The following is a 26,575-nucleotide window of genomic DNA, read 5'->3' on the forward strand; positions in this document are numbered from 1 at the left end:
GGTGTTCTACATGCTTCTCACAGGTGTTCTACAGGCTTCTCACAGGTGTTTTACACGCTTCTCACAGGTGTTTTACACGCTTCTCACAGGTGTTTTACACGCTTCACCACAGGTGTTTTACACGCTTCTCACAGGTGTTTTACACGCTTCCCACAGGTGTTTTACACGCTTCCCACAGGTGTTTTACATGCTTCCCACAGGTGATGTGTTTCACATACTTCTCACAGGTGTTTCACATGCTTCTCACAGGTGTTTTACATGCTTCTCACAGGTGTTTCACATGCTTCTCACAGGTGTTTTACATGCTTCTCACAGGTGTTTTACACGCTTCTCACAGGTGTTTTACATGCTTCTCACAGGTGTTTCACATGCTTCTCACAGGTGTTTTACATGCTTCCCACAGGTGTTTTACATGCTTCTCACAGGTGTTTCACATACTTCTCACAGGTGTTTTACATGCTTCTCACAGGTGTTTTACATGCTTCTCACAGGTGTTTTACATGCTTCTCACAGGTGTTTTACATGCTTCTCACAGGTGTTTTACATGCTTCCCACAGGTGTTTTACATGCTTCTCACAGGTGTTTTACATGCTTCCCACAGGTGTTTTACATGCTTCTCACAGGTGTTTTACATGCTTCCCACAGGTGTTTTACATGCTTCTCACAGGTGTTTTACATGCTTCTCACAGGTGTTTTACATGCTTCCCACAGGTATTTTACATGCTTCCCACAGGTGTTTCCCAAAACAAACTCCCTTTCCTCTTCCAATTCTAAGTTATTTTGACTTCTCACCCAGACACAGATAAAAACAAGCAGGCCAGATCAGGAGGCGTGCGGGCCTCAGAAGGCTGATTTACAGGAATCCAGATCAAACGTACCCAGAAAGTGGAATTACTTCATGATAATCTGTACAATAGCTACCCACTTAACCCATCCACTGCCAAAGTGAACAAAAACATACAACGCTTAGCTTAACAATGCAAACCCACCTGGCTTAAAAGGTCAAAGAGCAACTCTGTACGACTGGCGAGTAAGTCACTGAACAAGTGTATAGCTGAGACTGTGTTTGATCAGCTAAGTTTGATACTGTAATCATTATCCGTAGGGTCTGTGCATATCTACGCAGACATCATTGACCCATGAAAGCACTGGCACACGTTGTAATGCTGGTGTTAGGTGCTGCTGTACGTGTGTGGCAGGCTGGCATCCTGCGAAAAGCACTTACCTAAAATGACTTTGAAGGATGAGGGGTTGAACATGCTGGAAGAGTTCAGCACAGGGTTTTCCTGATCCAACTCTTGGTGCAGGCAGTGGGCAGCGGTGACAATCCATCGGTTACCTATAAATTAGACCAGAAGAGGCCAACTCCAGTCCTCAAGGGCCACCAACAGGTCAGGTTTTAAGGATATCCCTGCTTCAGTACAGGTGGCTCAGTCGAAGACTGCACCACCTGTGCTGGCGCTGGGATATCCTTTATACCTGACCTGTTGGTGACTCTTGAGTACTTGAGTTGACCACTCCTGAATTAGACACATGGAGAAACTCCAATATTGCTGCCAGAAAATATCCCATTACCTCCAACATATAATACAGGGTGTACACACTAAAAGAGGCGCGGACATGAAAGGAAATGCACAACTTTTAGTGCGGACACCGTGTATAATGTCCATATTGATTCTGGAAAACACACACAAAAAGCCCACCCTTCCTTATTGAACGTCCATTCTGAGCGGGGAGACAGTTGTATGAATTTTGTCCTTCTTACCGATCAGTGACCCTCCGCAGAAAGGGCGCCCACTTTGGGAAAAGGAAAACATTGCGATCCAGGGGGAGATCCCTTTCTGTGCAGAGCTTCCGCGGGATATTCTCGGCTGCGCAGTCCTCGAAAAACGTGGCAGCCCGCACACTAAAAATAAAATACATCCAAAAATCAGTAGATTTATTAAGACGTGGATGCCCAAATCAAACAGGAATTTGCAAGTAAGCAATGCGTTGCAACGGGGTTAAACAGTATTTGTGTTCTGCGTGGCGAGTGTGAGCCCATATTGCGTCATGGAGCTGGTACAAGGCGCTGCCCCTTTCACTTGCACAGTGGGCTTTGTGAATATCAGATGTAGACCACAGTTCTTGGAATTGGAAAGATATTTAAAATGCCAGGTGAAAATGAGCTGATCCTTAATGACGAGTCTTTAAACACAAAGATGTTCCTTAGTAAATTGCCAAATTGCAGTTACTGTATATAGAATAAGCAAGCTGTGGAGCCATTTCCCAAAGCAGCACATCTGTCCCGAACTTCAGAACCTCCCAAGGTTGCACCTCCGATCCCGAACTTCAGGACCTCCCACCCACAGCTGCACCTCCTATCCCAAACCTCAGAACCCCCCCCAAAGCTGCACCTCCTATCCTGAACTTCAGACCGCCCAGCTACACCTCCCATTCCGAACCTCAGAACCCCACCCCCACAGCTGAAACCTCCTATCCCAAACCTCAGACCCCCCCCCCCCCAAAGCTGCACCTCCTATCCATACTTCAATCTGACTTTTTGAGACTTGAAAATTGGATTTCCCAAAACAAACTGTTTTTAAACACTGACAAGGCTGTAACAATGGTATTTGGGACTAAGGCTAACATTTTAAAGCTTCCAATGATTGAGCTCCAGATCAGAATCAACGCCAATACCACCCTAACTCCTGTTACTAGTTTTAAATACTTGGGCATATGGTTTGACTCCCACTTAACATTCGGAATGCACATTGATACCCTGACATCCAAAACCTTTGCCAAACCTAGGTGTATTTTACAGGAACAAATCCTCCCTAATTGCTGGTCAGAAAGCGTATCGCACAGCAGATGCTAATGCCAATTATCGACTATGGAGACAAGGTATACGGCTCGACACCCCAAACCCACCTTAACAAACTTGACACCCTCTACAATTCAAAATGCCGTTTTGTTCTCCAATGCAACTACAACACACATCACTGCGAAATGCTCACAGAACTAGATTGGTCATCACTAGAGTCTAGGCGCAGAGTTCATCTTTCCTGTCTTGCCTTCAAATACTTTCTGGGCAAGCTACCCGTGTACCTGAACAAGCTCCTCACCCCTACCACATGCAGCACTTATCATCTGAGATCTGACTCCAAAAGACTGTTCATGGTCCCAAGGTTCAACAAAGTATCCGGCCACTCCTCCTTCTCTTACCGTGCACCCCAAAACTGGAACAATCTACCTGAGACTCACATCCACCACCAGTTTAAGTTCTTTCAAAACTAAAGCTGTCTCACATTTTAATCTGGTCTGTAACTGTCACATATGCCTATAACATCTATTATCTCTTACTGTGCATGCTATGTCTTGTATATAATGTATACAGTACCCTGTTCACTTACGTAACTGTGTTTGTAACCATGTATTTGTAATCGTAACTGTATGCCCAGGACATACTTGAAAACGAGAGGTAACTCTCAATATATTACTTCCTGGTAAAATATTTTATAAATAAATAAATATAAGAAATCCCAAATCTCAGAGCCCCCCACCCACGTATTCACCCCCTATCCTGAACCCCACAAACCCCCCACAGCTGTACCTCCTATCCCCACCCCCAGGACTGCCCCCCCCCCCACTGCTGCACCTCCTATCCTCACCACCAGGACAGCCCCCTCCCCCCCACAGCTGCACCTCCTTCCCAAACCTCAGACCCCCCCACGATATTGAGGTTTAGTGAATAAGAGCCACACTTTGAGATGTGACTGCACATATTCAGTGTGACCAGCAGATGTCATGGAAGCAGCATTACAGATGTGAGCAAAGCCATTCTGGTAAAGTACCTCTTGTATTGTGCAAACTAGAGAACAACATACAGTAATACAGAGTGGGCAAAGACTTCTTATAACACCAACATCTTACAGTATGTGTATCAAACCCACACATCACAACACAGTTGTAAAACACAATCTCATGCAAAGGATTTCTCCGGGGTACAGTAGGTTTTATGTAGAAATAATAAAATACATACAGTACTTACATTTGCTATGTTAGATTTCAAATCCTTTGGAGAAATGATTTTAAACCCTGATTCATTTTTCTGATCATATTATACTTTATTTCATCAGTACATCTTTTACATGGTAAGGATAAAATGCAAAAATATATCACATAACATCACACAAAAGGATCAGGACAGAAAATACAGTTACAGTAATAATATATTAGGAGATACTGTGTTGCATTAGCGCAGAACAAGCTGCTCTTCCCAGTTGGAAGGTAACCATTGCACTTGTGCAGGAAAATACACTTTAGATACCTAAACAGTCCTTGGTTAAAATGCTTTATAAAGCAGTGGCACTGGTTTTCAGGGAACACAACCCTAATTCCTGATAAAAAAAGAGGAGGCTACTTCTGTTTTATAGAAGATGTGTGCCAATGGGGAATTGTAATCATGCAGAAATAAGCCGATCTATCCTCTAGACTAGAGCAGAGTTGGCCAACTCCAGTCCTCAAGGGACACAAACAGGTCAGGTTTGAAAGATATCCCTGTTTCAGCACAGGTGGCTCAATCTATCCTCTAAAGCAGTGGTGGTCAACTTCATTCTTCAATGGCCAACAACAGCTCAGGTTTAAAGATCTCTGCTTCAGCACAGGTGGCTCAATCAGTGGCTCAGTCGTTGACTGAGCCACCTGTTCTGAAGCAGGGATATCCTTAAAACCTGACCTCTTGGTGGCTCTTAATGACTGAAGTTGCCCCCCACCCCCCTCTCTAGAGAATGCTGCATGTGTGCAAAAGAGGTAAGTTCTGGCATTGGCCACCTGGTATCATTGTCCCATCACAACAGATTGTACGAGCCATTCCATGCAGGGCTCAAGGCTTGGCTTGCATGCTGGACTGCAATGATCGGAGTCACTTCCTTTGGGGGGAGAGGGGGGGATTACAGAGCAAAAAATAACAAGTGTCACACATCTCATAAAGGCTCTGCGCAATATACTATGTAGCTGCTTTTCCATGTCAGGGAAGCTCTAAGCTCCAATCATATGAACGGACAATGACATGCAGCTCTAGCCGTAGCACACTGAATGGGAGCCAACAGTTCCAGTCTCTCAAACAACATGGTGTAGAAACCGTGGTTATCCCGAGTCTGGGGCCCTAAGTCCATGTGCTGCACAACCGTTTCTCATTAATGTGACTAGAGCTGAACACTTCTCCAGCACTGGGAAGCAGCTTCACAGTTATTAGGCACACCGAGCGTGTCCTGCAGTATACTGTAAAAAGGAAGACACAAGGGCATGTACTGTATATAGTAAAGTCTCCCGGCTGTAAGCGTCGGGCAGAAGCAGCGCAATAAGCAGAGCCCTGCTCATCAAAGATTAAATCCCAATTGAAAGCAATGGCAATTATTTCTTTGCTAAATCTGGTGCAATTATTTTGCACAGACACTGACCCAGAGTTTAGTGAATAACCCTCGGGGAGTGTGTTAGGAATAAAAGCTACAACTCTGCATAATGTGAAACAGAGGGAAATATTCTGTATAAAGCCAGTCTGGACCATAGGATCTGCGGATCCAACTGCTGGACACAAAAAGGGTTAATAATCAGAATCAGCATAATACAAAGCTGCCCCCCTTACCGAAGAAAAGGATTCCTTCAGCAATCAATGGGAATTTCTCCTCTGACAAATCTGTTGCAATTGAGAGAATTTGATCAATAACCCCAATGGGCCATATCTACCAACTAGTGCGAAGCCCTCAATAGGTTGTAATATGTTCTATGGGTTAGTAATGCTCAGTAAATATTAGCTGCACTTCACCACAACAAAAAGAATTCTAGAAGCCCTTTATGATGCATAAATAGTTAGTATTAGATTAACATAGCATGTTAGTATTAGATTAACATAGCATGTTAGTATTAACCTCAAATGGGGTCTAGTCCTTCTAATATATAAATAGACCATTTGTTCCTACGTTCTAGTACAGGATATACTGTCCGTCTGGAAATATCTGCCACATTTTCCTGTGCTGGTGTGTCTGTTCTTGTTCTCTTTGCCAGAAATATACTGTTACAGTGCACGGGAATTTGATTTTCAGCTTAAATAACATAAAACTGTCTGAACACTGTGTAATAAAATAAACCGAATCTCTCTTTTGTAGGTGCCAAAAACTTCTCTTAAAATCAGAGCATGACATTTTAAAAGGTATAAGCAATGAAACACTTGGGTAACATTCCATACTGCAGCATTAGTTCCGTATTGCTGGAATTACATGCAGAGACCTTGTATGCCTCTTACAATATCGCATGATCACAGGTAAGGATCGGAAAGGGGAGAAAGACTGTATCTAAGAACAATCATACTCACATCTCCTTATTAATGTGGGTGATAAGGTGGATGACATCTGTATTAATATATATTACCTGGAGGTAATGAAGAGACAGCACTCAGAGTTGATGAACAAATCAAAATGTATTGATGATGTTAGTACACAAATCCAACGTTTTGGTCCCATAGTGGGACTTTCTCAGGGACACCCCTGAGGTGGCACCCCCTACAACTCACTGGTACATTTCAATTTTTAAGCCTGGATAATTTATTGTCGTTTCGAATATTCAGTACATATGTTTTGCTTTGTGTAGGGTTCTGGATATTTTGTCCCCTACAAAGACAATACTGCAAATGGTTTCAGTACTGTTGGACTGCTTAGTATTAATATTAATAGTATCAGTAACTATTGGATGGATTAAAATCTTTTGATTGAGATTAAAGGTAAAAAAAAAAGTGGATTTATTCAAGTTTAACGACTGTAGATTTTTCACAAATTCACAAAGGGTAAAACGGAGTGTGTGACAAAATTAAAACATTTTCCAGTAGAAGATACCTGCTGTGAGGACATAAGAAGCTGACAACAGGTGTGGCTGAGTGCCTCAGGTGTGTACTTTACAAGTATGTTACATTGTAGCAGGAAATAGCATCTTTGCAGCGTTCTAAAGATATTTACACATCTAAACAAAAATACCATTACAAAACCGCATCATGTCAAGGTGTGCTGTAAATTCACATTGGACACGCCTTGAAATGACTGGGAAACTTGTGACTGCAACATTGTGCTTTTTGTCTTAAGTACAGTATACAAAAATAACAGTCAAGGTTAAACCCAGGACAACATCTGAGAGATCAGACAGCATTCGACATACTCATCCCAATGCTATACCTTGCCCCTCTATAAGGACAGCTATTTATTTTGAGAGCTGCCTGGAGTAGAAGCCATACTGACCCCATCTAGAATCTCCCGCTATATTCAGCTTTGTTTCTTCCAGCAGTGAGCGGAAAAACATTGAATTTAGGACATTCATAAATTCATACATATTAGCATGCACGTATTAGCTACGGCCCCTGCCAATGATCGTCTAATTGTATTTAATTTGCAGTTCACTTGACTTTCAGTCTGTGCTTTTACTTTTATGTTTTGCCTTAGTTAACAAGCAATACATGAGCGAGGAATGAGCGCCAGGCCATTCTCTGTACAGACAGGCCTTGTTGTTGCTTAGTGAACTCACAGCTGATATATGAAAAGGGAATATTTCTTCTTGGACTGATCTGAAGAGAGAAAGAAAAGTAAAATGATATATGCCACGTCTGGAAATAGTTATGTACTTTTGCATACTACTGAAAAATCGTGTGTTCAACCAGTATGGAAAATATATCATTTTCTTATTAAAATTATACAATAATATGATGCGTCACTAAAAATGTAAGTAAAAGAATGACATGTGTTGCATACTGGTTGAGGAAGCCTTTTTTTAATACATATGTTGAGGCTGCTTTTTGGTGGTGTGGATTATACCGTCTCTACCTTTCAACCTACTGGAAAGGGTATACCTTGGACATCATCGATTAGGAATCGAAGCGTTGCAAGCTGTTACTGGAGTGATAGTTTACATGGATCACTTGAGCTATAGTGGTAAGAAAGTGAACCTGTTCAGGACCTGAGTTTATCATCCAACCAGTTCACATAGTTAGATACTTTGGTATACACTCCATACACCTGTTTGCTTCCACATTCTTCAGGTCCAGCCCACGACACAAGACCTTGGGCCACCCACTGCTTGGTGTCAGCATCTTGTATAATAAACGCACCTCCACTGTCTCCCAAGCAAGTGTCTTTCCCACCTTCATAATACCCAGCGCAGAACATGTTTTCTGTAACACTGTAATTCCCTGAGCGGGACTCGTAGCTCGTCTTACACTCTGCATGAAGCACCACTGGCAGCTTGACATACTGAAGAACATCAGAAAGTGTTCTCATCCCTGAGCTTATCCCTTCACCCACAGTGATGTTAGGATTGGAGATGCCCCAACCTGCCACAAGGCCAAGAGTGTTGGCTGGAGCACCTTCCAACTCATACTCAAGCTCAGGTAGACAGACCGGCATTACATACTGATTCATGGTGACTTTCTCCTTCAACTTCACCAATGCTATGTCATGGTTATAAATCTTGGGGTCAAACCCTTCGTGCAATATAATCTTCTCTATGGTTCTATTCACGGCACCTGTCTTGCTTCTCACGTCATGTAACCCCAAGTAGACGGTGACATGTTCTTTGGAGACGGATATCACTGTGTTGTCGCGACGCTGGGATCTTAAGACGTGAGCAACTGTCAGGACCCAGGAGTCTGAGAGTAGGGCCCCGCTGCCAAACCACTTGTCTTTGGGTACGCGGGACATATCCTCCACCACGATCAGGACCTGCCAGGGAAAGAATCCGGGCTCTGCATTACGCCCTCCAATGATACGCTTGATTATTCCGGGGAGCAGGCGGGTTGGCTTCCCACATACTGTCAGAGCAAAGAAGGAAAAGGAAACACAATTACATCAATAAACTGCATTTGAAAAGAAAAACTGAAATAAAGTATTACCTTATAGATTATGCCAGTAGCATTTAATGAATCAAACTCTTTCCATAATCAAAATGTAATGTGCTATTTAATATAAATTACCAGAGGAAATGCCTGTGTCTGGGCTATCTAGCTGACTCACAGACAGAATTAGCGTGCATATTTATTCTACAATGTAGTGACTTTGAGTGAACAAATATATAAACCAATAACCCAAATCAGTAATACAGGGTTCTATTTTATTTGTCCTGAGAATTGTAGGAATATGTCAGCTTGCTTAATAGGTTTAGAGAATTAAAGGGCATTATACAGTATACATAGACAATATTTGGAGACCTCACAGGGCTCTTCTTCAAGAAACTGAAAGCTATCACAGAAATGGCTAATGGCATAATCTACCAGCAATGATGCATCTGTGCCCATCGGCATAATCCATCATTGCATATTAAGATCCTAAAATACCTTCCAGCGGAGAGCATGGTCCATTCCACCAAGAAACCTCATTTTTACTGAAATGGTTCACAGCTCCAGGAGAAGAGCAACATGCCCAAGTAAAAGAAGATCTTCAAAATCAGTGTCTGAAGCCCACGCTCAGTGATGAAGGGATGATATTCATGGATTATGTTCCCTACGCTCCACTTGCACCAAAGGAATTGGCCCACAGAGAGACAACAGCAGCAAGAGAATGAAACCGCAGTCACAAAAGGGCAGCGGTGCCTCCAAGTAATCTGAGCGTGATCTGCACCCACTGCTAAGGAAAGCAAGAACCGCACATTCACCGCTGGAACATCCATTGCAGCCACAGCTATGTTCCAGCATTCCTGGACCGAGGGTCACTCATAAACACAGAGGTTACCGAGGAAACAGTGAATTATTGGGAAAAGTGGTCCTGAAGTTGCCTGGGGTAGAGACTTTCTTGGATGTCTCAGGGTACCTTATACTGTCAGACATTATTAGACATTATTATTACTGTACATTACTTCGTGGTTTAAGACCACTAAAATGCTTCTGCAGTGAGTACTGAAATACTGTTCTTGGCAAAAAATGATCGGTTGCCCTTAAGGAGAACTATGGGGCTATGTGTAAAGGATTATTTTTTATAGCAAATTAAAAGGGTGTTTTGCCTATAAAAAAAAGCAATTTCCCACCTTAGATCATTAGCTAAGTATGTTGATATGTCATTATGTTCTTACATTTGGCACACGCTTTCCTATTCTTTGTATGGCGTGTGTCATGTTCATATATATGTGTGTATATATATATATATGTATGTATACATTATTCATTGTTTGCGTCATGTTCATATATATATATATATATATATATATATATATATATATATATATATATATGTATGTATACATTATTCATTGTTTGCGTCAACTTACATTTGTTTTTTTGCAACAGGAAAAACGACTGAATTTTGACATACAATAGTGGTGCACGCCTGGCGTTTAATATTACATATCATGTACATATGTGCACCACAAACACCTAAACTCTGTATTATTCCCCATCTTCTATGTGACACACACCGCACAACACTCAGTGACGCTTCATACACACCACACAACACTCACAGTGATGCTCCATACACACCGCACAACACTCACACTGACGCTTCATAAACACTGCAGAACACTCACACTGACGCTTCGTACATACTGCACAACACTCACACTGCCGCTTCATACATACCGCACAACACTCACACTGACGCTTCATATATACCGCACTTTGGCTTCTGGAAGAGAAAATGAGTATTGCGCACGCGCACACACACGACACAAAGTAAATAAGTAAAAATATAATATGTATCTAATGAACTCATGAAAAGTATAATGCGTAGCTCGAAGCATTTTCTAAATGATAAAATATTTATTGAATTACAGGTAGTGGTGGATAAAAAATCAGCAGACCACATGCTACAATGTTATAAAGGGATTGTGGCTTTTAGTACTGCTGCTTCACCTGTATCCATGGATAGTTATTAAGGACATGCTGCTTTATTTTATTCATAGACCATTTGCATTAAGCAATTCCATGTTACTCACATGAAATCAGCCCTTTGAAGAATTATCACAGTATTCCAGATTGTCACCGCGGCGGCTGCTGCTATATACAGATACTCTGAATTTCTCTCTGATTTATTGTGTAAGACTTACACCAGCAGAGACCAAAAATATCCCTCATATTAGCTCAATACCAAAGAAAAGGATGGTGCATTCACTGCCACATCGGCCATTTACTTGAAACAAAGGCACTAAATACATTTGTATCTATTGTATCTATTGGAAACTATTATAAGCAGCAATCCAAACTGCCGTTTTTTATAATTTTTTAATTTTATTTCCCTTTAATATGTGCATCAGTATAATCCACACAATGATAAGTAATTAGCTAAGTTGCCGATCGATCGGCGAAGATTTGGCTCAAGGTTCACTAAATGGCTGTCAGTGCAGCGGAAGAGGACCAAAGATGCACATTTCTGTGGGGAAGATCATGTGACCAGGCAGTCCCTAGATACAATTGGTGCACTGTTAAAAAGAGGGCAGGGCTCAAACAGGGTTGTGCCAGAGCCGGTTTCAGAAGAGGAAGGGGATGTGACTTTATAAATGGTTCCTATAGAAACAAAAAATGCTTGTTACATTATAATACATTAAAAATGTCATTCTGTTTTTTTTTTAAAGGCTTCAAGTATTTCCTCGTATTACAGAACTGATTTATTTAAAAAAAAAACAAAAAAAAAACACATGTGGGATATTGCTTGGTCTGCAGCTTACAATGATAGAAGCCAGTTCAGAGAAAATATATGTAACTTGCACTCTGTGAGCTCATATATTTTATGATGGTTTATAGTTTATTTCACATAAACACATCAGCATGTTAAATTACCATACGTATACTTCTCGCATTTCTATATTCGTGTGAGCTATAGGATTTTCATTATAAGAGTGAATACGTTAAACACTTTTGCGCACAGCAATAAAATAATTTAGAAAATTAATACACTTGTTCATTACTGCGATTTCAGGCTTGAGCTGCAGCAAAGAAAATGTTGGTATAATTATTTATATTCTGGACTTTTTAGAACTGTCAATATTTTTTCTACACTTTAAATAATAGCAAATTGACGTTTTCTTGCCAGACCCCCCCAAAAAAACAGTATGCTTAATTTTAATTAAATTAAAATAGCTATTTTCTTGCTTTCACTGCTCGATGAACCCGCAACACAATGTGACAATATCAAGGGGCTTCCCTAATACAGGAAAAAAGCTCTACCTGGCTGGCAAACTGGAAGTTTGGCTCCCATCTCTTGGTTGGTCCACTCTCCACTTCCATCACAGGTATACACACCTAAAATACAAATATGTACATGAGTTATCATTGGAAAGAGGATATTCTGTACATTTTATTTTACATATATTTTAATGATAGATTACGATGGTACTTTAGGTCAAAGTTCTAGTAGTCACTTTGGTCCTGTGTAGATGTCCCGTAGGCTGTGATACTTTTGAAAGATCTTTCGCATAGGAGAAAATATAGCAGCCTCCATTCACGGTTACTATGCACATTAGGCCATGTTTACTAAGCAGTCTTCTGCCATATGCCAACTGAGAGCTTGGGTGGTCCATTCGGTTGGTGCAGGAAGTTGGGCTTAGTGGTGGTCAGAGGTCCATCTCTTCCACACCCAGCTGCTGGTGCTGGGTCCTCTGCTTTCTGTGGGGGGCAATTCTCCCTCCCCCTGTCTGTTATCCCCGTCCCCGGAAGTCAGTCAGGCCCAGTCTTCCGCCCACATGGCCATCCGTCACTGGCCAACACTGTTTGCAGCTAGCTCCCAACTCCCCCAGTGTGTGGGGGGAGGAGAATTGAGAGTGGGGTGAGGGGGAATTGAGTGTGGTGGGGAGGATTCAATGTGAGGGAAGGGGGGGCTATGTGAGAGGGGGGGTGGAATGTGAGGAGGGGAGGATTGAGTGTGAGATGAGCAGGGAATTGAGAAAGAAATAGAGATAATGAGAGAGGAGGGTGGGTAATAGAGGTGGGGGAAGAGTGATAGAGGAGGAATAGAGAGAGGATAAAGGAAGAGAGAGGAGGGGGTGTAAGAGAGAGGGGTGGAGGAGTGAGAGAGAGGAAGGAACAGTGAGAAAGGGATGGGGTGGAGATAGGGGGACAGTGAGTAGGGGAGAGAAATAGAGGGGGCAGTGTGAGAGAAAAGGGAGGAGGGGGCATGCAAAGGGCACCCCGGTGGAAACTGGATTTATTTAGCATTTTTTTGGGGGGGGGCTTTAAAAAAACCTACAGGGGGCCCAAAAAACTTGACGTTGAATATTGAGAAGATGAATTGACAGCATCTAAATAAAACCTGGTGGAGTTTTTGTTGTGAATTAAAGAAGGGAGAAGTACAGAATTAGCTGCGTACCAAAGTGGAAGAGGCAGGCATCATATTCTTAAGCTTGTAAATTTACAACCAATGCTTTAAACATAGCCACGTAACCCACACTTATCTGTTAATAGCCAAACAGTTGTTAGATAATATTCATGATATAGCAAAATCTTACTGGTAATGTTGGGAATCATTGTGTAGTAAGGTTGCCGGCAGGAATATTGGAAGCTTGACTGGTACGTGGTGAAATTGTTCACCGTAGAGAAGGCGATGAACCCATTCTCTAGTTCCTTCGGCAACTTGCAGTCAACAACTAGAAAATCAGAATTGTTCATTGTTAGAGGAGCACTCTACATGCCCCTCAATATTACTCCCACTGCAAGGGAACATCACTCTTTCTGACACAGCCCACCCTCACATGCATGTCATTGTATAGTCCAACTGGTAGGTCTTCTTCCATAAATTATTTTGGCAATGTATATTATTGGATACACTGTGAAGCACTCGAAAACCAATATGAAAAGATAAAAGATGCATCCATTTTTCTCTATAATGACACAAGGAAATATAAGTATTTTGCTTGTGCAGTCGTTTTACCTGGACTTACCTTTGAATTATATTGAATGCTTTATATTGGGTCAATGTAACAGGGTGCCTTCCCTATATAAATAGCTTTGCAGGAAAACCTGTGGGCAGAGCTTGAGCCCAGCACTAAGTCAGTTAAATCAGAGCAGACTGTCCTAATTAACCTGCTTAGCTGGCTCGTTACTCCTTTGCAAAGCCTGTAGCATCCACTGCAGGGAGATCTCTAGTTCAGGGAGACACCCTGGGACTGCTGGAGAGATCACACTGGGACTATTTCTCTCTTACTCAGGGAGACACCCTGGGACTGCTGGAGAGATCACTGTGGTGAAAATGGGGGTAATCAGCGCATTAATAAAGGCAGTGGGCTCGGCTGGTTACCCCTATTTCGTATTGGGAATGAAGGGGTTAATTTTATATGCTGTTCCCCTGTACCATTCTCCCCTATATGCATTGTTGTCCACTTTTTGCAGGCTAGTCACTACCTGCCGTGCTGAATAACAGGAGCCGTTCCATTAAGACTGCTAATTTAGGAACGGAGTGAGCCAGCACCCTGATTTTTGGTGTGCAGCCTAAGTGTAACACCCCAAGCACACACATATTAAAAATATAACTTTGTCATAAGGGAAACATATATTTTTGATAAAGTGCCTTTCTGTGCAGTTTTAAAATGTACTGGCAGGATACTATTTTTTTCTGCCTGCCTTTGTAATGCATTAAGGAACAAATGTTATGCATAGATGAAAGACCCCAGATTCTTAAAGTGTCACTTAATCAGGATGTTTCTGAGTAGCAGATCCTGTTACTCATCCTAGATATTTCACACCTTGGGACCAAACTCCAGACATTGCGTCCCCAGAAATGAGTGGCCCCTTTTTACTTAGCAGTGCTACCAAGCTGCTTACTGAGCATGCTCAGAGTTACCTGGGTTGGCTGTAGGATTTGCCCATGTGACCTGTACCCCTCATTCCTGTGTTGGTGCTGTGCGGTTGTTGTTGCTGTTGTTACCTGATTTCTTCAAGCATTTAAAACTACCAGAAAAGACTTTGCACATTCACAGAAGGATTGGACTGGCTATTTGGCAATTTGCAAAAGGACTACATTTTAAAAGACAATCTTCTGGTGCTTTGCACCTTTCTGGACATTATCCTCTGTTTCTCTACCCGTAAGTGTAATTATTAAGTTTATTCTGCAGTTGTCGTGTGTTTGCCTATCAAGGGAATAAATCGCAGTTTATTTTGCTCAACCTGTTCTGCTCAATCAGGATCCACGAAATATAAATGTGTTATTAAATGCGTCTCCCGTCACAATCACACAGGGACTATTTCTCTTTTACTCAGGGAGACACCCTGGAACTGCCAGAGAGATCACACAGGGACTATTTCTCTCTCACCCAGGGAGACACCCTGAGACTGCTGGAGAGATCACACAGGGACTATTTCTCTCTCACCCAGGGAGACACCCTGGGACTGCTGGAGAGATCACACAGGGACTATTTCTCTCTCACCCAGGGAGACACCCTGAGACTGTCGGAGAGATCACACAGGGACTATTTCTCTCTCACCCAGGGAGACACCCTGAGACTGCTGGAGAGATCACACAGGGACTATTTCTCTCTCGCCCAGGGAGACACCCTGAGACTGCTGGAGAGATCACACAGGGACTATTTCTCTCTCACCCTGGGAGACACCCTGGGACTGCCGGAGAGATCACACAGGGACTATTTCTCTCTCACTCAGGGAGACACCCTGAGACTGCTGGAGAGATCACACAGAGACTACGTCTCTCTCACACAGGGAGACACCCTGAGACTGCCGGAGAGATCACACAGGGACTATTTCTCTCTCACTCAGGGAGACACCCTGAGACTGCCGGAGAGATCACACAGGGACTATTTCTCTCTCACTCAGGGAGACACCCTGAGACTGCTGGAGAGATCACACAGGGACTATTTCTCTCTCACCCAGGGAGACACCCTGAGACTGCCGGAGAGATCACACAGGGACTATTTCTCTCTCGCCCAGGGAGACACCCTGAGACTGCCGGAGAGATCACACAGGGACTATTTCTCTCTCGCCCAGGGAGACACCCTGAGACTGCCGGAGAGATCACACAGGGACTATTTCTCTCTCACCCAGGGAGACACCGAGACTGCCGGAGAGATCACACAGGAACTACGTCTCTCTCACCCAGGGAGACACCGAGACTGCCGGAGAGATCACACAGGAACTACGTCTCTCTCACCCAGGGAGACACCCTGAGACTGCTGGAGAGATCACAGAGACTACGTCTCTCTCACCCGGGGAGACACCCTGAGACTGCTGGAGAGATCACACAGGGACTATTTCTCTCTCGCCCAGGGAGACACCCTGAGACTGCTGGAGAGATCACACAGGGACTATTTCTCTCTCACTCAGGGAGACACCCTGAGACTGCCGGAGAGATCACACAGGGACTATTTCTCTCTCACCCTGGGAGACACCCTGAGACTGCCGGAGAGATCACACAGGAACTACGTCTCTCTCACCCAGGGAGACACCCTGAGACTGCTGGAGAGATCACACGGAGACTACGTCTCTCTCACTCAGGGAGACACCCTGAGACTGCAGGAGAGATCACAGAGACTACGTCTCTCTCACCCGGGGAGACACCCTGAGACTGCCGGAGAGATCACACAGGGACTATTTCTCTCTCACCCTGGGAGACACCCTGGGACTGCCGGAGAGATCACACAGGGACTATTTCTCTCTCACCCAGGGAGACACCGAGACTGCCGGAGAGATCACACAGGAACTACGTCTCTCTCACCCAGGAAGACACCCTGAGACTGCCGGAGAGATCACACAGGAACTACGTCTCTCTCACCCAGGGAGACACCCTGAGACTGCTGGAGAGATCACACAGGGACTATTTCTCTCTCACCCGGGGAGACAACCTGGGACTGCCGGAGAGATCACACAGGAACTACGTCTCTCTCACCCAGGGAGACACCCTGAGACTGCCGGAGAGATCACACAGGGACTATTTCTCTCTTACTCAGGGAGACACCCTGAGACTGCCGGAGAGATCACACAGGGACTATTTCTCTCTCACCCAGGGAGACAACCTGGGACTGCTGGAGAGATCACACAGGGACTATTTCTCTCTCACCCAGGGAGACACCCTGAGACTGCCGGAGAGATCACACAGGGACTATTTCTCTCTCACCCAGGGAGACACCCTGAGACTGCTGGAGAGATCACACAGGGACTATTTCTCTCTCACCCAGGGAGACAACCTGGGACTGCTGGAGAGATCACACAGGGACTATTTCTCTCTCACCCAGGGAGACACCCTGAGACTGCCGGAGAGATCACACAGGGACTATTTCTCTCTCACCCAGGGAGACACCCTGAGACTGCTGGAGAGATCACACAGGGACTATTTCTCTCTCACCCAGGGAGACACCCTGAGACTGCTGGAGAGATCACACAGGGACTATTTCTCTCTCACCCAGGGAGACACCCTGGGACTGCCGGAGAGATCACACAGGGACTATTTCTCTCTCACCCAGGGAGACACCCTGAGACTGCTGGAGAGATCACACAGAGAATACGTCTCTCTCACCCTGGGAGACACAATAAGAAAAGCCAATAGTAGCCTAACTACTACTTGTATGTTGCCTAGCAACATTGTAACAGAGGTTCAGATATATATCAACCTGTGCACCCTTACCTATATAATACAGTATAATGTAGAACGAAGATGCAGTGCATCAAGCAATACTATAAGTAAGAATGCAATAAGGGGTCATACTGTGTAATAAAAGCAGAGCCAGAAATGTGGGGCAAAAAAAGTGCACTAAATTTATCAATACAAAACTCCCATCGTTCCCAAATGATTTCTTTATTTGATACATTTATGCCCTTTTTTGCCTCACTTTTGCAGCTGGGAGACTTTGATAAATCAGCCCATGGACGAGAAATACTAGTTTTTATCGGCTTTGTTCTTTGGTTTAGAATAAGGTGCATTCTTTCGTTTTCTGACTGTAGGTTTTACAAAATCGCTGCCCCCTTGATACTTACAGTACCACAATAATACTAGTAAACGTAGGATTTTGGTTTATGGTTAGCTGTACATATATTTGTTAAGTAAACGTTCCACTGCTATAGGGTCCATGCATGGTTTGCAGACCCCTCTGGCAGGGAAGGTGTTAAACCTGGGGTTCTCAGCTCCAGCGAACCCCCAACGGGTCAGTTTTTCAGGATATCTCTGCTTCAGCACAGGTGGCTCAGTCAGTGGCTCCCTGCTTCAGCACAGGTGGTTCAGTTGAAGACTAAGCCACTCATTGAGTCGACTGTGCTGAATCTGGGATATCCTTAAAACCGGACCCGTGCGGGGTGTTGTGGACTGGCGTTCAGAACCTGAGGGTAAAACCATTTCTGAAACCACACGTATGAAATGTTAAGAATCGAGTTTTCGTTTAAAATGCCCGGTTAAAAAAAGATTTGTTTTTTTATTGGAAAGAATGATACTTGAATATATATATATATGTATATATAAAACAAAAGCAATGCTAGGCGTATGCAGATGACAGTTCAGTAGAGAACGCAGCGCAAGCAGTCCGCGGAAATGCCGTCCAATCTGTGTAATAATTTAGGATTTCTTTCCTCTGGCAAATAACCGCAACAAACTGGACTGTATGATTATGGCCGATCCCTTATTCTCCTGCTCCTGTCCATACTATGTTTACACTGAAACCGCGTGTAGTTTCTAGTCGTGTTTCACACACATCCGGCTCCTGCCGCTAATATGCACAAGTACGGTCAGTCCTTTGTAAGATTAACAGCTCATTGATTCACGCGTTCTGACTCCAATCTTCCGCTCATCCTGACATCCTTTTCTGCAGCTTAATAAAAGCGAGGGAGGGAGAGAGGCAGGGACAGGTGGGGAGAGAGATAAAGGCAAAAGGAGGAAGAGAGAAAAGGAAAGGAGGAAATTAGTTTTCATGCAAATAGATTTCATGCAGAAAACCCACTACCGGCACACAGATTTAATTAACCCCTTTGCTGCCAGACGGGCTGGCGAGGGTTATAAACTAATTGTAAAAAAATGTTTTTGAAACAATAGTAAGGTAAATTGCCAGGGAATGGCAGGGAAAAGAAACAAATGTCAAGAAAACAGAGAATTTCAGTTCCAATGTTTGTTTAAGGCAGAAGAGAGGGATGAAGGACCTCACCGAAGGAAGAGAAACCAGGAGAGCGGGGTCATGAGAAACGCAGGAACAAGAAACAACATTAAAGAAAGCAACAATGGTGGCCTGAAACTTTACATCAAAAGACTTGGGAAGACTGTTACATTTTCTCAAAGAGTACAAGTCATAAGAATAAGTCGGAATGGGACATCTCGCCGCAGTCACCCCGTCGCAGCCATTTAATCGCCACCGCTTAGGTAAGTGCACTAGCATTTATTAGTATTAGGGGTTAACTTTAGGGTAAGGGCTAAGATTAGTGGCTTACCTTGGCGATGATGCGGCCGGCAGCGAGATGTCCCTGCGGGGAGGTGAGTTATGGCTAAACGCTGGCGGTGACTTGGTTGGGCGGGACGGCCACAACTAAAGGTCCTAGGCCGTAAATATGTACCCTATTCCAGAGATGTTCCTTGGTTGGTTAACAATAAGAACATGAGAAGCCCAGCGGCATGGTTCATAGACGATGATCGTTCCTATGGCATGACCCCACATACACATACACTGCAATCATGCAATCCAGGACCTATTGAATCTTCTACACAACTCCTCCATTGGATATAATACATTCAAACTGTACGAGGAAAGTAAAACTCAAGTTTTTAGAGACGTCATACAAAATCACACCATGGCATGTGGTCTCTTACTTTGGCACGGCGGGATCTGGTTACTCCATGTTCCGTCTTTTCGACATTCAATTTGGAAACTGTTCATCTCCACATTGTCCTAGTAAAGTATAACAGCATTCAGCTTACTTAAGATGCTACACATATTCCTACCCTTAATATGCTGACAAAGGGAGCGGAAGCAGTGGAAAAACTTGTACCCTGCTACTTTGTATATCTGATGTCATCAAAGCCACCCCCCAGATAAGCAACGCGCTGCATTGTAAGGCAACACGTGGTATATTAACACACGCATGTAGCTGTTAATAATGACTGGAAACCTCATGGTGAAATAATAAAGGAGGGAGAAGGAGTAGGTAGCGGGATACCCATTGACCTGATGAAGAACCCTAAAAGGTTGGAAAGCTGGTAACATAAATCCAATAGTCCAATAAAAACTTTCACACTACCTACTACTTCTCCATCCTCGGTTATTTTACCAGATGGGAAAAAGGACCAGCACGGTTACTCACCCATCTTTACCTATCTTGGAAACCTTATCAATATTGTTGGATCCCACCAATAGGTTAATACTGCCAAGCTGTATAGATACCTTATTGTTGTAATGCTGGGTGTTACATTGGGAAGTGCTGAGTTTACTGGCAGTGTTATATACTGTGTATAAATATACTACTCACCTTCAGCACATGGTACCCAGGGTTGCAGCTAATTACAGCCTGATCTTTAAATGTGTACTTGAGTTGGGTGGGTTCTATTTTCCCATTGAGTGGAGCCTGTAGATCTGGGCATGAGGTTCCTGAAATAGGAAAGAAGATAAGTCACTTTCCATTCCCTAAATCTTTACTTGTTCAGTTATGTGAATTTGTATTTTGTTATTAAAAATGACAATAAACCTGAACTTGGATAAATTAACCCATATTAGAACAGTTTCATTCCACCACCTAAACTTCCTGTATTCACACATCACGATACAGCGTTATTCTCCCCAAGGTAATTCTGAGATTCTAAACGGTTTCTCTTTTCACAGCAATCAAAAGTAAGTGGTTTAGGGATACCGAGAACGCAATAAAAGGAAAAATGAAAGAATCTATGGGTTCTGTCTAACTGTATTGCACAAATATTTGCTGCCTGCTTGACTGACTCTATTACCGTTAGATTGTAACAGTTTCAGATTTGGGGTCTTCTTCACAACAGATCAGGACCGATGGGCATGTTACAGTTAGCAAGGCTTTGAGAACAAACCCCATTACGCTCCACTGAACGAATTCTCTGTGCTAGTTAAAGCTTCATTGTAAACCCACAGGAAGGTTATGTTTTACAGCCTGGTCCCAAACACAGCACCAGATTTATTAAAGAAAAATATCCCATTTGTTGCAAAGATTTGTTCTGTGCTGCTCTCTTGTGTACCTTGAAACCTTCCATGAATAGCTAATTCTAATGAGTGTAACTTAACAACTACAATTATATATTTATTTCTGCTGTGAACTGTCCAATTGTGAGAAAAGAAGACTAAAGAGTTGGTTTCCCACATACAAATGGAACCTGACTTGTTTGTGTTTATCACACTTATTCCAAGCCTCCCTTACTTACTGATTAATTGCTTTATTGTGAAATACAGTACAATAAAAACAATGATTGATAATACTGAGAGAGGGATTCACGTAGCTCAGAGAAAGAATATCAGAGATTAATTGGAGTTAACGGCTATTCAAGTCAATGGCAGTTACTTGCGATTAAGCTCTGGTTCCCGTTATTGGCGCCATGTGAACCCAACATGAGAGAGTTGGATGGATCTGAATCCAATATATAAAACGGAGATTTGGGATTTCTTCCCAGAATTTTCCCTTGTCTCAGGTCTTTCTGTTAGGACAGAGAGCTCGGGTCTTTGAAGATGATCCCCATTTCTATATAAATCCTCTCATTGAATCAGTGTCTAAGGCAGTTGAATATCAAGGTCGTTGGCATGGTTCACCTGTGACAGTGAAAGACAGCCTCCACCCTCCGTTCTCCCCGGAATTGTCACTGTGGAACAGAATCTGAACACTGCTGCTTCCCGTTTCTATTCTTCCCGGAGACTTCTCCCCACACAGAGGACCAAATTCTCTTCTTCCAGCTTTGATCTGACAAAGAACAGACACAAATTCCATCCCAAACTGCAGTGGCCATTTCATGGGCTTATGCTGTATTTATATTGGGAGAACAGAGGAATTCCATCTGATAAGAGAGCTTGTTATACATTTAGTTCCACCGCTGCTGACTTGTTCATAGATATACATTGGCTTTCTTACTGAATTATTTCCCAATATCTCATTAGTTTGGCTTCATATTGTCATAATAACAATATTAATGATATATTTCAACAGATGGGGTATAATGTTATGTATTTACAGTATAAAATGTTTTACCAGGAAGTAATACATTGCGAGTTTCCTCTCGTTCTCACGTATGCCCTGGGCACAGAGTTATGATGACAGATACATGGTTACACATAGTTACATTAAGTGAGCAGGGTATACATTGTAATGGTCCTTCTCTACCATTTATATTCCTATGATACAACTTTCAAAGAAATTTGCTATCAATGCCTGGCTTAAAGTCTTTGGGAGGGAGGTGGGAGTATCATAGAAAAATGTAAGCAAAATGGATGCAAATTGCATTATTTACACCTTGCGTCTCTTTGCATCAATGTATCATGGTGTTTGCTCCACGTTTTGCACTGTTTTGCATCACTTTGCGATTTGGGGAGTAACATTACAGTAGGAGGAGTTAGGGAGGAGTTATATGACGCACAGATTGTAATGAGATGTAGCAAACTCTGCGCTTCCGTGCGCCACTAAAATATCTTGTGTGTGAATAAAATTAATCTGCCAGGACTAAGGCGGCGTAATCTTTCCTGTCTAACAATTTGCGTCACATGTAAGAAACACGTCTTTTGCTAATAGATCTCCCTATTATTTATTTATTTATAAAATGTTTTACCAGGAAGTAATACATTGAGCGTTACCTCTCGTTCTCACGCATGTCCTGGGCACAGAGTCAGGATAATACATGGTTACATTAAATATTACTATGTTACCTCCAATAATCTATTGATGGACACCAAGGTACCTTTATGTAATCGTAGGGGCATGACACATCCGGGTGGTCTTCAACATCAAAGCTGTCTTCAAACTGAAGGTTGATTACAAAGCCCTCCTCCAGCTCAATCCTGTACAGGCAGTCTGAGCTCTTGGGATACGGATTGGGGAAGTCTGCACTGGAAATCAACCCGCTCCGCTGAGTGAAAAGATTATCACTGCACTCCACTGGAAAGCAGGACCATGGAGAGAGGCATGAGATGCTAGAATGTAGTGTGAGGAATAGAGGCCTTAAAAGGTGCAGCTCTCACTAAAAATTACCGGTCATGAAAGTGAGCTCAATCTGAGGCCCATACAGCAGATTAGCAACCTTATTTTTTTTTGTAGTTGTATCATTATTTGTAAAGGCACAAAGCCTGCAATAAAGTGTTCCCATGGTAACCGCCTGCTGTATATACTTACGTGATCCGATCCAACAGGCAGCACAGAGCTGTTTTCCACGCAGACTACAAGGATGCCTATCAGAGAAGCTGTGTTATCCTGAGCTTGTTAATCAAGTTGTTTGAAGTTGAATGATGCCACTAAATCAGAGTGGATTAGCAGCCATCTTAATTTAGGTGTTTAGCTCATTTTTGTTGAAATAAAATGCACAATTAAAATTCAGTGAGCAGGGAAAAAAAGAGGGAAAACCAGCTGCAATATTGTAAGTATGGGTAAAAAATCCATAAAATAATAAAGCAAATGGACTTGCCAGGGGAGCTGCACCTTTTGCCTGTTTGCTACCAAATTGCTCTGCAATGCTAGACCTGATGAAGCACCTTTGCATGTCCTGTTATCTGTGTGGAGCAGATAGCCGAATCTGCAGGAACAGTAGAAGCCCCCGATGTAATTGTGGCAGTAATGATCGCACACCAGGTCCTCATCGCTCCTGTCTGCACATTCATCTATATCTGCGGAGACACAGAGCACACACAGCCATTACCTGCCTCTGTCTGATCACCTGTACACACACAGCCAGGACCTGCCTCTGTGTGATCACCTGTACACACACACAGCCATTACCTGCCTCTGTGTGATCACCTGTACACACACAGCCATTACGTGTCTCTGTGTGATCACCTGTACACACAGCAAGGACCTGTCTCTGTGTGATCACCTGTACACACACAGCCATTACCCGCCTCTGTGTGATCACCTGTACACACACAGCCATTACCTGCCTCTGTGTGATCACCTGTACACACACACAGCCATTACCTGCCTCTGTGTGATCACCTGTACACACACAGCCATTACGTGTCTCTGTGTGATCACCTGTACACACAGCAAGGACCTGTCTCTGTGTGATCACCTGTACACACACAGCCAGGACCTGCCTCTGTGTGATCACCTATACACACAGCAAGGACCTGCCTCTGTGTGATCACCTGTACACACACACACAGCCAGGACCTGCCTCTGTGTGATCACCTGTACACACACAGTCATTACCTGCCTCTATGTGATCACCTATACACACACAGCCAGGACCTGCCTCTGTGTAACACCTGTACACACACAGCCAGGACCTGCCTCTGTGTGATCACCTGTACACACACAGCCTGACCTGCCTCTGTGTGATCACATGTACACACACACAGCCAGGACCTGCCTCTGTGTGATCACCTGTACACACACAGCCATGATCTGTCTCTGTGTGATCACCTGTACACACACAGCCAGGACCTGCCTCTGTGTGATCACCAGTACACACACAGCCAGGACCTGCCTCGGTGTGATCACCTGTACACACAGCCAGGACCTGCCTCTGTGTGACACCTGTACACACACAGCCATTACCTGCCTCTGTCTGATCACCTGTACACACACAGCCAGGACCTGCCTCTGTGTGATCACCTGTACACACACAGCCAGTACCTGTCTCTGTGTGATCACCTGTACACACACACAGCCAGGACCTATCTCTGTGTGATCACCTGTACACACACACAGCCAGGACCTGCCTCTGTGTGATCACCTGTACACACACAGTCATTACCTGCCTCTATGTGATCACCTGTACACACACAGCCAAGACCTGCCTCTGTGTGATCACCTGTACACACACAGCCAGGACCTGCCTCTGTGTGATCACCTGCACACACACAGCCAGGACCTGCCTCTGTGTGATCACCTGTACACACACAGCCATGACCTGCCTCTGTGAGATCACCTATACACACAGCCGGGACCTGCCTCTGTGTGATCACCTGTACACACACACAGCCATGACCTGCCTCTGTGAGATCACCTATACACACAGCCGGGACCTGCCTCTGTGTGATCATCTGTAGAGATTAATGAAGGAAAGGCATTTCAAGCTGCTTTAGATAGACACAAAGAAAATATCCAGGGAGCAAATAGAATCTAATGTCACTACAGATAAGAATATGAGCAGATGGGCCAGTTAGTCGTTATCTGCAGACAGTTTCTGTCTCAGAGTTGTATGTATATTTTGCATGTAGCACTGAATAATACGTGAACAATCATAATAAAGAAAAATTCCACTACCTGTACATTCCAGACCAGGTTTTATTCATGCAGAAACCGGAGCCTGTTTGTCAAACTTCAACAATGTGTTCATCTACACACATGAAACGGGGCGGCACTCACCCACTGCGCTGTAATGCGCATCAAAGCCGGTGAAACGCTCTTCGTTGGAGAAGTCTGATCTGAAGGTGATACTCAGGCAGTTACCGGGGGACAGAATTACCCGCTGCCCGGGGGCCTGCTCAGTGTCTGTGCTGTCCTTCCCACAGAAAGTGCCCAATACCTGCTCATCAGTCTCCACCTGTATACAGCACAAATGGATATAAAGTGTCAGAGTCATTTTCTTGACAGTATAAAACACACATGGATACAGTATCTACAACGAGGTGTGCAACTTCTTCTGGATACAATAGGGCCAATTTAGAGTTGGCTGACAACAGCAGAATCGCAGCACAAACTCATTTCATGGGGCAGATGGACGGTTTGTGACTTGTAAATATAAGATCTCAATTTAGAGTTGGCCAAATATTGGCTCAAAAGCCAATTTACATGAGGGTCATTCACATAATGACTTGACAGGCCGAGGGGAGGCATGCCTACTGTAATACTCATTTATTTAAATGAGCTCAACATGAGCATACGCAGACTCACTTCAAATAACACCTGTCTTGTTTTAGCATCCTATTTAGCGTTGGATTAACAGATGTTCTGTATTTAAGGAAAGCCCTTCTCAATTATGTACCTATAGGGACCAGGTGCTAATCAGAATACACTAAAAGAAACCAGCATTTGCAGCACACATATTCAGTGACCATGGATGCAATTGCTGCTCTATTGATGCCCTGACACTGCCTGGTACCCGCTAGCAGGATATTCTTCAGTATAGACCAAGACTCTGGAGATGAAGGGAAGTCATTTATGGGGCTAGAGGTAATATATTTGGAATGCCTAATGATAAGGTGCTGTGGAGGTACAGCCTAACTCCTCACATCATCACGGATATTTTGGAGTTTACTCAGGCTTATCTAGAGCCTAAAATATACATTAGAACAGCTCTCTCTCCAATGATCTAAGCTCAGTTGATGCAGACTAAGGTCAGTCCCCCAAAAGTCAAGTTTTTAAGGGCATGTGCTGAAGCAATTAAGTACAAACATTATCCAGATATAATTATTCAGCATAGCTGTATGACTGCACATAGCCAATTAAACTAATCTAAGACTTTATTATCTTATTAGCTGCTAATGACTCTGTAGAGTGGCTAAC

The 26,575-nt window shown here is 43.5% G+C and overlaps 1 protein-coding gene across 3 annotated transcripts in view; it reads right to left on the reverse strand.

Moving 5' to 3' along the window:
* The window catches only part of MASP1 (MBL associated serine protease 1), a 55,629-nt gene that overhangs the window by 10,291 nt on the left and 18,763 nt on the right, over window positions 1-26,575 (reverse strand). The window contains exons 3-12 of one of the 3 annotated variants that reach the window (XM_075571022.1): window positions 25,436-25,613; window positions 23,602-23,733; window positions 22,815-23,011; window positions 21,679-21,826; window positions 20,384-20,502; window positions 19,728-19,806; window positions 13,447-13,584; window positions 12,170-12,244; window positions 1,766-1,906; window positions 1,226-1,339 (exon numbers count right to left, since the gene is read on the reverse strand). In XM_075571022.1, coding sequence (XP_075427137.1) covers window positions 1,226-1,339; window positions 1,766-1,906; window positions 12,170-12,244; window positions 13,447-13,584; window positions 19,728-19,806; window positions 20,384-20,502; window positions 21,679-21,826; window positions 22,815-23,011; window positions 23,602-23,733; window positions 25,436-25,613 — 1,321 coding nt within the window. Of the gene's footprint in view, window positions 1-1,225; window positions 1,340-1,765; window positions 1,907-4,081; window positions 8,828-12,169; window positions 12,245-13,446; window positions 13,585-18,415; window positions 18,736-19,727; window positions 19,807-20,383; window positions 20,503-21,678; window positions 21,827-22,814; window positions 23,012-23,601; window positions 23,734-25,435; window positions 25,614-26,575 lie in introns of those variants that run through there. The other 2 variants (XM_075571021.1, XM_075571023.1) reach the window with 2 other exon arrangements.

Source organism: Ascaphus truei, chromosome 14 (assembly GCF_040206685.1).
Source record: "Ascaphus truei isolate aAscTru1 chromosome 14, aAscTru1.hap1, whole genome shotgun sequence".
NCBI lineage: Eukaryota > Metazoa > Chordata > Amphibia > Anura > Ascaphidae > Ascaphus > Ascaphus truei.